Source organism: Lycium barbarum, chromosome 3 (assembly GCF_019175385.1).
Source record: "Lycium barbarum isolate Lr01 chromosome 3, ASM1917538v2, whole genome shotgun sequence".
Lineage (NCBI taxonomy): Eukaryota > Viridiplantae > Streptophyta > Magnoliopsida > Solanales > Solanaceae > Lycium > Lycium barbarum.
Genome location: NC_083339.1, coordinates 131,261,225 through 131,273,887, shown reverse-complemented (window position 1 = coordinate 131,273,887; position 12,663 = coordinate 131,261,225). Strand labels below are relative to the sequence as shown.

Sequence of the window (12,663 nt, the reverse complement as noted above, 5' to 3'; positions counted from 1 at the left end):
ATCACAAAACTAGCAGCAATGGCAGCAACAATGAGCATATTTCTCGCTTGAATTCTTTTCTCCTCAAAAGCCTTCACTTTCTTCAACAAACCCCACATCACCCTATTTGCTTGCGCAGGGTGCCTATCTTCAATCCAAAAGAAATAATCACAACCACCCATTTTCTACAAAACCAATTTTCAACCCAACAATTAATCATCTAATAAATAATTAAATAAGGTATGAATGAAGATATAAGTTTACCTTTGGTATTTTACAACATAAAAATCGCAACCTGGGTTTAATTGGGTCCAAGAAGTCTTCAATAATGCTTCATTACCACATCTACAATATCAGGCATGTTCATCAAAAAACTCCATGAAAGAGTCGGATAAGCTCGACATAATAGTAACAGCAATGGAACGAACGAGATGAAGCAGAAAATATTAGCTTGAATTTGAGGGAAAAAATTGATCGTGAAAAGGGGCTAAAATTTGGGCTAAATTGGATTTTATTTTGAAGTGGAGAAGATGATATGTATAAATAGGGAATAATAATACCGTTGGCTGCCACATAGGATTAAAAAAAAAGGTTACACGCACGTTTTTTGGACTGATAACACGCGACATGCCAACGGTGCAAAAATTGTCTAACTGGAACAGGTATTGCCCACCTTAGGTGTCTAAATGAAACAAGGTCCACTTTAGGTGCTCAAGTGAAAGAACTGGACGACCACAAATGTCTACCGATGAGTTTGGCCATAAGCAAAAGGTCCTATGGTGCATATGCATTACATGACAATAATTGCTATTCATCATCATGGATCTAGTATTTTAATCTACGAGTAACACATACATCCACAAATTTCGTCACCCGACCACTCCCGTAAAAGATTTAATTTCTAAAGATTGCAAGAGATAATAATAATCTTAATAATGATTTGTTATCGTAAAGCAAATAAAAACAAAAGCTAAAAAGACTTCAAGTAGAATTATTGCATCGTTGAGAGTGATGTACAAAATGAAATCTCCGCGGTTTTGAACTATCAGAGTTGCATTGACCCATTATCTAATTTTTCATCTAAAACATAATTCCCTATTTGGCTTTGTTTTGTTTGTTGCAATGTTCGATGTTCAAGTGTTAAAACCCAAGTAAGAAATTCAAATCAATGTGGTGACAAATGCATGGAAGTCTCTCTTCTCCTACGTACCAGCAAGACTTATGGTGGATGAATTGGATTTCGTCATCCTTAACTTGGACGATATCATTACAAGTGTCTACAATAATTGAAACTCGCAGACAAATTTGCCCATTTTGGATCTTCGATGTTTCAAATCATGCACGACTTTCACAAGCATGCTACACAACTAAAGAATGCTTGACAAATTCTTTCATCCAATTTTTTTTTTTTGTTTTTTTTTTTCTTGTTTTTGAAGAAAGCTGTAAAAAGTATCTTGTAACAACTTACTTATAACATGCTTGGACGAACTCGAAAGGGTATATAGAAGGGAATTAAACGTTATAAATAATTTAGTTTGTGCAATTTTTGTATACCTAGATTTGATCTGACTTAACAAAGAAATTTCATCAAATGGACTCTCGGCTAATGAGAAGTGCTAATAAATTTGGGACTTAGGGCGTAAAATTAAGCACAGAATTTCAATGGTACATCTGCACAACCAAAGACAATTGTATATCTACTCTTTCCTTAAAATTAAATAGTACACTGTATAAAAAAAAATCCTGACTTTTACTTGTAAGTAAGTGTTTGGACATAAAACATGTGATATTTAAAGAAAAAATAGTATTGAAAGGGTATTTGAAAGTCAGTACTCCCAACAACATGATCAGATATTGAATTATCATAGCCCTTGAACGCTTTCGACATATTTAGCCAGCTTGTCCAATAGTTCAAGGAGAATCATTAGCTACAACTGCAACTTGACCACTTATTAATCAAACTGTGAATTGTGATGTATTTAATTTCTTCATCCTTTACACCTATGTAAGAATGCACCCCAAAACAAAAGAAAAACAAGAATTACACAAACTATTAATTAGCTTGTGTTAACTAACTTCAACATTAGCTCAAGAAATGGTCAAGGAATACCCTACATCAACCAAGAAAAATAAAAGACAGATCTCAAATCTAAGTTCCTATATATATTGCTACTATTAATATTATTATCTTAGCTTGTCTACTACAAGCTTATTTTGTCTTGACATTTGTGTACCGGCATGAAAATTTGTCTGTTTCTTTGACGTCTCTTATGCATAAAATTTTCCTACAGGAGATTAAAACGACAACATAGTCACCAGACTTAATAAATGCCAAAAGTTCGATTCTATTACTTTCTTTGTCCCAAATTATGTGATACTTTTCGCTTTCCGAGATTCAAACTGTATGAACTTTGATCATCATTTTAAGATGTATTTTTTCACCAAATTGATATAAGAAAAATTGCAATTTATAGTACTTTTCATATAATTTTCTAAATTATAAATTTTAATGTTAAAATATCGAGTTAATCTAATCCAATTTAGCTTCAAAATTTAGTCAAACTAACTCTCGAAAAACGAAAAGTGTCACATAAATTGAGACAGATGTAGTAATAATAAATATAGATAATCGTGAATAGTCCTTGACCAATACACCACATTCTGTCTCATCCACAAAAGTTTAATCCAAATTAATCACCAACAACTCCCACCCAGGGAATTTAGTAATCGATAAATCCAGGAAAAATTTAAAATACTCCAAGAGTTGCGTGTTGTTCATGAGGAGTAGGAGATCTTGACGATGAGATTAATTAATTAAGAAGCCATTGAGACCCGAATTAGTGGAAACCTTTTTTGTCACTCTGCCACAAGACTTCGTCTTCCTCCCCGATTTTGTCAAACAAATCAGTTGCACGTACTATCCCTTTTCGTCGTCTTTTATCAAATGAATTTAGGTTATATAAAAATAATAGTGCCCAGAAAATTTTGCATTATTAGTATAACTTTATTGGATACTAGGAATATTGACCGCGCTGAGTATAAAATTTAGTGAGATTTTTAATCAGTTTTCTATAGATTTAGACAATATAGAAATAAACTTTTCATCTGTATACATATAAAAATTAATAATAAATCGACTAAATCACAAGTATAAACATTTTTTGAGATTTCTTCGACCTCGTCATATTGTCAATTTTGCGAAAACAGTGTAACTACAACAAATATCATTGTACATAAACAAGAACTAATTAAGAATGAGAGAAAAGAAATAAGGTGATAACCACAAAACAATGTTAGAGCTCACATTTGAGGTGCTATAAGTTTGGAGATTTAGAAATAGAAAATGATTAATATACGTCTTGTCACACCCCTTTTTCCCCCTGAAAATGATTTTATGATTTAAAGGGTTTTTTCGATTGAAGTGACGGTTTTGAAAAGAGATTATTTATTTTTTCAGAATCGTCACTTGAAATTGAGTTATTATGTTCCCGTCACCTTATACGAATCCCTAATCAAAAGGAAATGACTCTATTTTTATTGGTCTGTGAAAATAAAAGACCGGGTAAGAAATTTTGTTGACCGGGAGTAAGGTATGAGGCACCCCCAAAGTCCCGTGGTTCTAGCACGGTCGCTTTTATTGACACATATACTTGGCTAAAATTAATCTCGGATAAATTATGCTTGTTTTTTTTTAGACGAGTTTTGAACTAATAGCAACTTGCCTCGCTCCCTCGCACATGTTCTTTCCGCTCATTTTTCTTTTAAACTTTGTAATGGGGTTTGAAATCTGTTCTCATCTTATCTCGCTCATCTCTCATGAATTTAATTAATTGGGTCTTGAACGTTTGGTTAAGCCCAAAGCATTCTTTTCAGCATTTCAGTTCAGCACCTTGAATAGACAAAAATTTACACCATAAGAATAAAATAGACTTGTTGAATATGCCTTCAGTGAAATGAGAAAATGATTTAGGAAACTCAAGCACAAAAAATTTTCCACCTCAAGACTTTAAAGACTCATAACATTCAAAATCAAAATTTCATGGTCAGCTACTTAATGCAAAAATTTTAATGAGATTTTAAAATAAACAAATAAACTAGTGTCGGGAAGTCCGTGCTGAACTTAAGCCCAAAATTAAGGTAATAATAAAGTAATCACAAAGTTTTAATTTATGTGCCACAATTTAAATTTTGAGAGTCAAACAATTTAATTTTGACAATAAATTCGGGCATAGAATCTTTAAGTCTTTGCAAAATTTACATATTTAAAAATTATGTAAAAAGTAATATAAATTTCAATACTTAACTATTTAAAATATTTAAAAGATATATAAAAAAATATTATTTTTTCTTAATTAAAAATTTTCTTTTCCTTTCAAGAAATGCATGCGAGGAAATGATATTTCTTTTCTTTTTTCTTTATCTAATATATTTTCTACGTTATAATAATATTATAACTATGATATAGCCCCAAATACATTAGCATTGGCTAAATTTAAATAATTAAATCATGTCTAGGTGCAGCGACATATATATATCTAATAATTTTGTTCCTACTCATTTTTATTGTCTTTTAAGGATCGATTTTGAAATTTATTTTCTATCAATTTATTTTTAATTTAAAATTTATTTTCTATTGGATAATCGTGTTACATCATTAATAAAATATATTCAAAATAATTTTTTTAATAAAATTTAGATCAAGAGAAATTTAATGGCAATTTTAGAATTACTAAGAAAATATGATTGACGCTCTGCCAGTACCAAATGAGTTCTCCAAAAGTATTATTATTATTATTTTAGATTATCTTTGTGCATAGCTATTTCTATTAGATGACATCATCACCATGCACAACTTTTCAAGTATTTTTAAAGGGCTCAAGTAAAAAAGAAATAATGTAAGGGAAAAAATAAGACATAGAAAAATATCATGGTGCATACCTCACCTCCAAAAAGTTAGTCTAAGGGGCCATGTATTACAAAAAGATTTAAAAATATCTTGATTTATTGAAAACATATTTTGGTATATGAAGTAATAAACAAATATAAGGGTAAATATTTTGAGTAGCAAATCTTTTTTAATTGACAAGCTAACTAAATAGTTACTTAACTCTTTGAATTAGCTCTTATATATAGTTGTAATATATAGACCTCTATATACATGTAATGGAAAAACAAAAATAAAAGAGTTCCTAGTCTTCTTCATGTTCGTTTGCAGATCACACCGTGCATCAACATTAAGCTTTTATTTTCTCCATATTTTCAGACCTAATACACTTCCAAAAAAAAAAAAAAAAACCTCTCCACCATATTCAACTATTCCCAAGTGAAATCAAAGATTAAAAATGTGATTCAAATATTAAAGTTTCCGGATTGTTTATTGGATGCTAGTTCTTCTTCTTGTGGAGGTTTTGGAAGATACTTCGTAGTGAAGTAATATCTGTGTTGAAGTGTTCTTGAGTTCTTGAGGTAAGTTATCATCTCATCTTCATGTTCTTATTTAGCCCTTAAACAACTTGATTGAAGGAAGAAATTGTGAAAGAAAGCTCAAATGTGATCTACGAATTATGTTGAGTTTGTGGACTATTTTAAGCATGATGTTGTTGTGTTATTGAGGTGATTTCCTTGTGTATGGATAGTAGTTGTTGTTGTTGTATTGTTGTTAATATACTTCATGAATTTGGAAGAAAAGAATGTATAAGGTATCGTATACGAAGCATATATTGGGTTGTTTAGTGCATATTCTTGGTTGTTGATGAATTGAGTTCAAAGAGGATAAAGGGGTTGTAGTTGTTGTTGTTAGTTCTGTTGATTGAGCTGTAGTTGTTGTATAATAGGGGAAATGTTGTCCGTTTCATTTTAGAACCAAACTATCATCAATATACGCGTTATACTAGTATCATCTAAGTTCATGTATGTATTCCTTTGTTATAGGATTGGCGTACTAGTTATGACGAGCTCGTTGTTGGGCCGTATTGACGACTCAAGGTATGTAATGGCTATCTCTTCTTTCTTTGGCATGATTCCATAGCTAGTAAGAGCTTACGAGTCGCATAAAGAGAACTCATCGACTAGATCTTGTCGTAGCGATATATAGACTACCGAGTGACTGTGTTGTACCTTCCGAGGGACTCTTATCCGCTCCTTATTCCCTTGATTTCAATAGAGCTAGAGAGAAACGTTGGTACTATATTTATATTCGAGCATATCCATGATATACAACATAATATACATATATTTTCTTTAGCCTGGCCACTTGGTTAGTGAGACATTATTGCCTAGCCGATGGGTCAGTGAAACTTTATTGCCTAGCCTTAGTCAGTGAAATTTTATAGTTGCCTGGCCACTTGGTTAGTGAGATATATACTATTATTATACTGCATTTGATATGAGATAGATCAGGTGAGTTATTTCAGGGCGTTCTTTGGCCTCCAGATTATTATGTTTCAGTTCAGTTTCAGTTTCAGTTATTCTATTGCCTTACATACTTGGTACATTATTTTGTACTGACGTCCCTTTTGTCGGGGGCGCTGCATTCATGCCTGCAAATGCTGATAGACAGACAGATAGACCTCCCCAGTAGGCGGGATCAGATATTAGCTGATTGGTGAGCTCCACTTATCTGGAGTTGCCAGGTCTAGTTTGGAGTCTTTATTTTGTGTACACAGCTATGATGAGTAGGTAGGGGTCCTGTCCCGGCCATGATACAGTTGTTTATTCTTTAGAGGCTTGTAGACTAGTCCTGTATATAGTATGTTAGTGTTGTGGCCTTTCCGGCCCTTGTACTTACCCATTTTGGTACTGTTGGTTGAATGTGGCCTTGTTGGTACTGTCTGCTTGTAGGCAGGCTTTGTCGGCCAGTGTTAAGGGTTACCCCTCTAGAGTTACAGGTTCAGAGTGGTTCGCTCGGGCCGAGTGTGGTACCGGGTGCAGGCCACGCCTCTCTAGATTTGGGGCGTGACAAACTTGGTATCAGAACAAGTCTGTCCTAGAGAGTCTACAAGTCGTGTATAGTAAAGTCCTACTTATGGGTGTGTTGCGCGCCACATTTATAATTGGGAGGCTATGGGGCATTTAGGAAATGTTACCCTTCTTTCATACTCTAGGTCGTGCAACAGAGTTGTGCCTTATGAAATCATTCTACATCGTGCGATTACGATTAGAGTGACAGGTCAATGTGAAATCCCTATCAGGTCGTGTATGCCCTAGGTACGCAAGTAATGTGTTATAACCCCAAGCTGTGATCCAACATTGGAGGACGAATGTTCCCAAGGGGGGAAAGATGTAACATCCCATACCTTAGCGTTAGGATGCGTCGTAGTAAATTCATATGAGCTTGAATGGATTAAAGACATTCACCAGGTTATAAAGGGTCTATGATAGCCCGTAAGTTTGACAACCTTGATACCGTTAGATACTATGTTGATATGGTATTTTCTTTTAAGTGAAACATTTTTAAAAAAAAGTTTGATACATATGATTTTATATAGTTATTAATATTACTACTTTTTGGTTACGCTTGAAATTATATACAATATATGTGGAAGTTTATAAATGAGATTTTCTTTATTATAAAGATAGAAATTATTTTCTCATAAGAAAAGAAAGTTATCTTTTTACCGTTTTAAGAATTAATAATACAAAAGAATTTGCACTCGTGGGATTAGATTAGAAAAAAAAATAGAATTTGATAAAATTTATTTTATCACATGTTATAATACTTAGTGTGTTTGTTTTATTTATGAGTAATAATTTCCCATTAATACATAACTTTGTAATAAATGTATTAAGCACATCATGCACATGTTTCTTAGTAGATGACTTTTAGTTTATGGAATACATTTTATTTCTCTTATGAGAAAAAAATTGGTTTTGCTTTACACTTGGATTCATTTGGACACATGTTACATTTTAAAAAGTGACAACTACTTTCCCATTAAGTAGCGCCCCACCAAAGGGATAATAAGCCTTAGCCATAATCTGGATAAAGACCAAATTGTTTGGCCAATAAGTCACGTGTATATAGTAAATTGACTCTCCAAAATCGAAAAACATAAATTGAGAAGAAAGGAGTAATACGTGATATGACCAGAAAAATCTAGAATACTTGAGTAAAGTCTATTGTGGAAAAACAAGAATAGACTTTTTTCCGTTGATACATCTGATCTGGCTTTTTGCCTTTGAACTAAATTATTTGAGAAGTTGGACATATGATGTTAAATTTCTGTAAGAACGAATCACAGCTACGTTCAACTAGGACGAGGGGTTTACATGGACTGAGTTGGTTCGGATTTTTTAAACACTAAACCAAATCTTGCGTCGGGTTTTAAAATTTATACACCAAACCAAACCAACAAAATTTAAATTTTTCAACCTCGGGTTTTTTGTTTTTTTTTTTCTTTTTTCGGAATAATCTTGATACAAAACATATACACTTTTACTTCAAATATTTCTTTAGCCCTAGTAAGATGCAACTATATAATTAAGGTGTTTCTTAAGAAAATAACACAAAATATGAGAAGAGTGATGACATTGTATTAAAATATTCAACAAAATATAATAAAATCAGTTAAAATAAATATTGCTAATTAATAAGCCATAAAGAAAATGACCATAATCTAAAGATACTAAAGAAAATGACCATAATCTAAAGACACTACGGCTAACAAGTTAAATAAGTCATGCTAAAATAACTACGGCTAACAAGTATTAGTTATATGACAGGAAAAAAATTTAAGTTATGTATTCTCACTCTCTAAACCAATTATGCAAAATTAAAGAATAGATATCCAACATTATTGTCATTTTTAATGGTAAATTGAATTTCTTTTGTTAGCATTAGTGTTGAGTTGGTTTTGGTTTGAATTTTATTTGAGTTACTAACATTCATAGGATATAAAACTTATTGACATTCAAAATTCTAAGTTCAAGCTTGAATAATATGATAATAGATAAAAAAACTACGAAAAAAATTTAAGAAATATTTATAAATTATATTACAAATAAATATTTTAAAAATTGAATACATGTAATGTCGGGTTGATTTAGTTTGATTTGACTTTTTTTAGCTAAAATCAAACCAAACCAATTATTGTCGGGTTTTTTTCCCAACACCAAACCAAGTCAAATCAAATCACTAGTCGGGTTTTTTTATCGGTTAATCGGTTTGGTCCGGTTTGCCGGTTTACTTTGTACACCCCTAACTAGGACAATAGAAGTTCAATCACTGTTTTTTTTTTTTTTTTTTTTGGCAAATGAGGATATGAGCCTTTTAATTACTCAATTACCTAATTGATTAAGGATAGAGTTTGTGAATGTAGTTTAGGGTGGTCTGGCCTTTAGAGTCCTGAGTAGCTCATGAGAGAATCCAATTATATCGGCAGGGGTTGGTTGTGGCCTGTGGGCATGGATCCATCTAACAAATTGTTTGAGAGTTAGAAATTTTGACCAAGTAATGGGGTAATCACAAATTTGTATTAATATTTAATTGAAGTTGGAAAAATGAATATTTAAAGTTGAAGTTAAATAAGAGTATTTAGAATCAGATGTATTTGACGTGAATCTTCCTTGAAATGAGTCCCATTGTTTTACTTGAAATACTCCTCAGATCACTTTTTCAATTTTGGATTCTCTTGTTCAATTTGACGTTGAAATAATTTACAAAACTGTAAAATAAACATTGATTTGCAAATAGTATTTCTTTATTCGCAAATGACATTTATGTTCAAACGCCTACCTAAGTATTTCCAAGAACATTATGTGCACTCCAGATGCGACATGTCATATGAGTTTGTTTGTATATGCTTTTCATTAATAAAATCATATTAAAGAAATGGAAACTAACGACACGCTATTAGAGTATATTTCTCAGATGGTTACTTTATTTTGTTTGTATTACTAATAAAATCACTTAATTTGTATGTTATGTCTTACAAAATCACTATATATAGTCTCCTTTAGAAGTTCAAATTTGTGTTGAACTTCAATCTCTGATCTCTTCTGTTATCTGTTTTAAAACCAAACAGGCAAACACATAAACAATATGTTCAGCTCCTTACAATGGTTAGAGTCACTCTCCTTCAATCCATTTTTCTCCTCTGTTTTAGCCCTTTCACTCATTTCCTTCCTCATTATGATTCTCCTCATGACTAAAACTAAAACCAAAAATCTACCCCCATCTCTTCCAAAATTACCATTAATTGGTCACATGCACAAACTAGGCTTGTACCCTCACCACTCTCTGCACAAATTAGCTCAACAATATGGACCCTTGATGTTCCTTAAACTCGGAACCGTAAACACTCTTGTTGTATCCTCAGCTGAGGCAGCTTCCGAAATCATGAAAACACATGACCTTATTTTCAGTGACAGGCCTATGTCCAACGTCAGCAAGAAACTTCTATATGACTATAAGGATGTCTCTGTCGCGCCTTATGGAGAGTACTGGAGACAATTGCGAAGCATTTGTGTCCTTCAATTGCTAAGCAACAAAAGGGTTCAATCTTTTCGCGTTGTGAGGGAAGAAGAGACTGCCCTTTTACTCAAGAAAATCAGGGAGTTTTCTCCAGAGGCAGTGAATTTGAGTGAATTGTTTATGACACTTACAAATGATGTTGTAAGCAGAGCAGCTTTTGGGAGGAAATATAGTGGAGGGGAGAGTGGAGAGAAGTTTAGGAAGTTGATGAAGGAATTTGTGGGATTATTAGGTGGATTTGATTTGGGGACTTTTTTGCCTTCACTTGCATGGATTGACAGACTGAGTGGTTTAGATGCAAAAGTGGAGAGAGTTGCCAAGGGGATGGATGAGTTTCTTGAAGGAGTAGTGGAAGAACATTTAGATAGTCATACAAGAGTGAGGGACTTGTTGGGGGAAAGAGTGGAAAAAGTAAAAAGAGAGGACTTTGTTGATGTTTTGCTTGAGATTTACAAGCAAAACATGGATGGCTTTTCCATTGACAGAGATGGCATCAAAGCTCTCATTTTGGTGAGTTCTCTCTCTTTCTCAGTGCGCGCTCTAGCACATTTGATTTTGACAATATTGAATTGTGTGATCTCATCAGAGAACACACTTTTATTTACTTAAATTTTTTAATCAAAACGCATCCTCACGTTCGTGTATGACTCTTTTCCATGAGCCGAACACATGAAAGTTGATATGGGACGTAACTATTAAAAAGTTACACTTTTATTTACTTAAACTATGTGATCAACATACTAAACAAAGTGAAAGACGGATTAATGCTTTACAAAGATATGTGATTATTTACTTAATTTGGTGGTATTTTTGGTGGTACATCACATTGCTTATATATTTCACGAATAGTCACTTAGCAATTCTTTTTAACCAAAAAGTCGTTTCATTTTGCCTGATTATCATATAACATGTCTCTTTAATTTCCTCCTAATAACTTTTTGTGATACTTAATCAAAGTTCAGAACTTTTTTGTTATAAAAAATAGTTCAGTGACTTTCATATATTTATGTAAAGTTGAATGATTTTTCGTTACAAGATAAAACTATTTCGTGACATTAGTGCAGTAAATGACTGATTTTTATGATAGGATATCTTCGCGGGTGGAACCGATACAACTTACACTGTATTGGAATGGGCCATGACAGAGCTTCTAAGGCATCCTGGAGCCATGAACAAACTTCAGAATGAAGCGAGGGAAATAGCTAAAGGGAGAAATGAAATAGTATCTGAGAATCACTTAGACAAAATGCATTACTTAAAAGCAGTAATTAAGGAAACTTTGCGCCTACATCCTCCGATTCCTCTGTTAGTTCCCCGACGAGCCAGACAAGATGTTAAGGTAATGGGATACGATGTTGCAGCTGGAACTATGGTAATAACAAATGGTTGGGCAATTGGAAGGGACCCTGCTATTTGGGATGATGCAGAGGAGTTTAAGCCAGAGAGATTCTTGAATTCTTCTATCGATTTTAAAGGGAATGATTTTGGATTAATACCTTTTGGTGCAGGAAGAAGGGGATGTCCTGGAATTTCATTTGCGATGGCTGCTAATGAGCTTGTACTGGCAAATGTTGTGAGGGATTTTGATTGGGAATTGCCAAATGGAACAAAGGGGGATGATTTGGATATGACAGAATGCACTGGTTTAACCATTCACAGGAAAGTTCCTCTGTTTGCTGTTGCAACTCCATACACCTCCTAGGTCTTCTTTTCCTTTGTTTCTCACTTGGTGTCCCATACTTACTTTGGTGTCGGAGTTTGATACACCTTTTAGTATGATCAAAGAATGTACTTAAGAAAAAGGGGAACAAAGGGAGATGAGTAGAAACATGAATGTGATGTAATGAGTATATTGGCATGTGGTAAAAGGGGGTGTTAGTCTTTATTATACAGCATAAGTATATGCAGTTGATTAGGAGTAATATATATTCCTATTTGGTAAGTTTACTCCCTACAGTAATAGCTACTCCAATGTTTTTTCCATTTTAACTTTAATCTGGTGCCAACCATTTGAGTCAGTATCAAAAGCAGATGGAAAATATAGGATGTACGAAGAAAGAGAAAAAAAAATGGAGGCAAGCACTTGTACGCAAATACTACTAGTTTAGAGATTAACCAGTCCAATTAATGATCGTTTTTCATGAGTCAATAAGGCAAATATATGCCAATTTTCTGACGGCCAGAATAGTTTTGAAACTAACTATTAACAGAGA

General features: G+C 33.1%; 1 protein-coding gene across 2 annotated transcripts; it reads left to right on the top strand.

Moving 5' to 3' along the window:
- The first annotated feature begins 5,151 nt into the window (after window positions 1-5,151).
- LOC132632565 (cytochrome P450 736A117-like) lies at window positions 5,152-12,395 on the top strand. 2 transcript variants are annotated; one of them, XM_060348551.1, is made up of 3 exons: window positions 5,152-5,445; window positions 10,002-10,960; window positions 11,538-12,395. In XM_060348551.1, the coding sequence occupies exons 2-3, from the start codon at window positions 10,019-10,021 to the stop codon at window positions 12,150-12,152; spliced, it is 1,557 nt and encodes a 518-aa protein (XP_060204534.1). In that variant the 5' UTR covers window positions 5,152-5,445; window positions 10,002-10,018; the 3' UTR covers window positions 12,153-12,395. The 2 variants fall into 2 exon arrangements, with proteins under 2 accessions (XP_060204534.1, XP_060204535.1); XM_060348552.1 differs by lacking the exon at window positions 5,152-5,445 and having other exon boundaries at window positions 9,672-10,960.
- The last annotated feature ends 268 nt before the right edge of the window (window positions 12,396-12,663 follow it).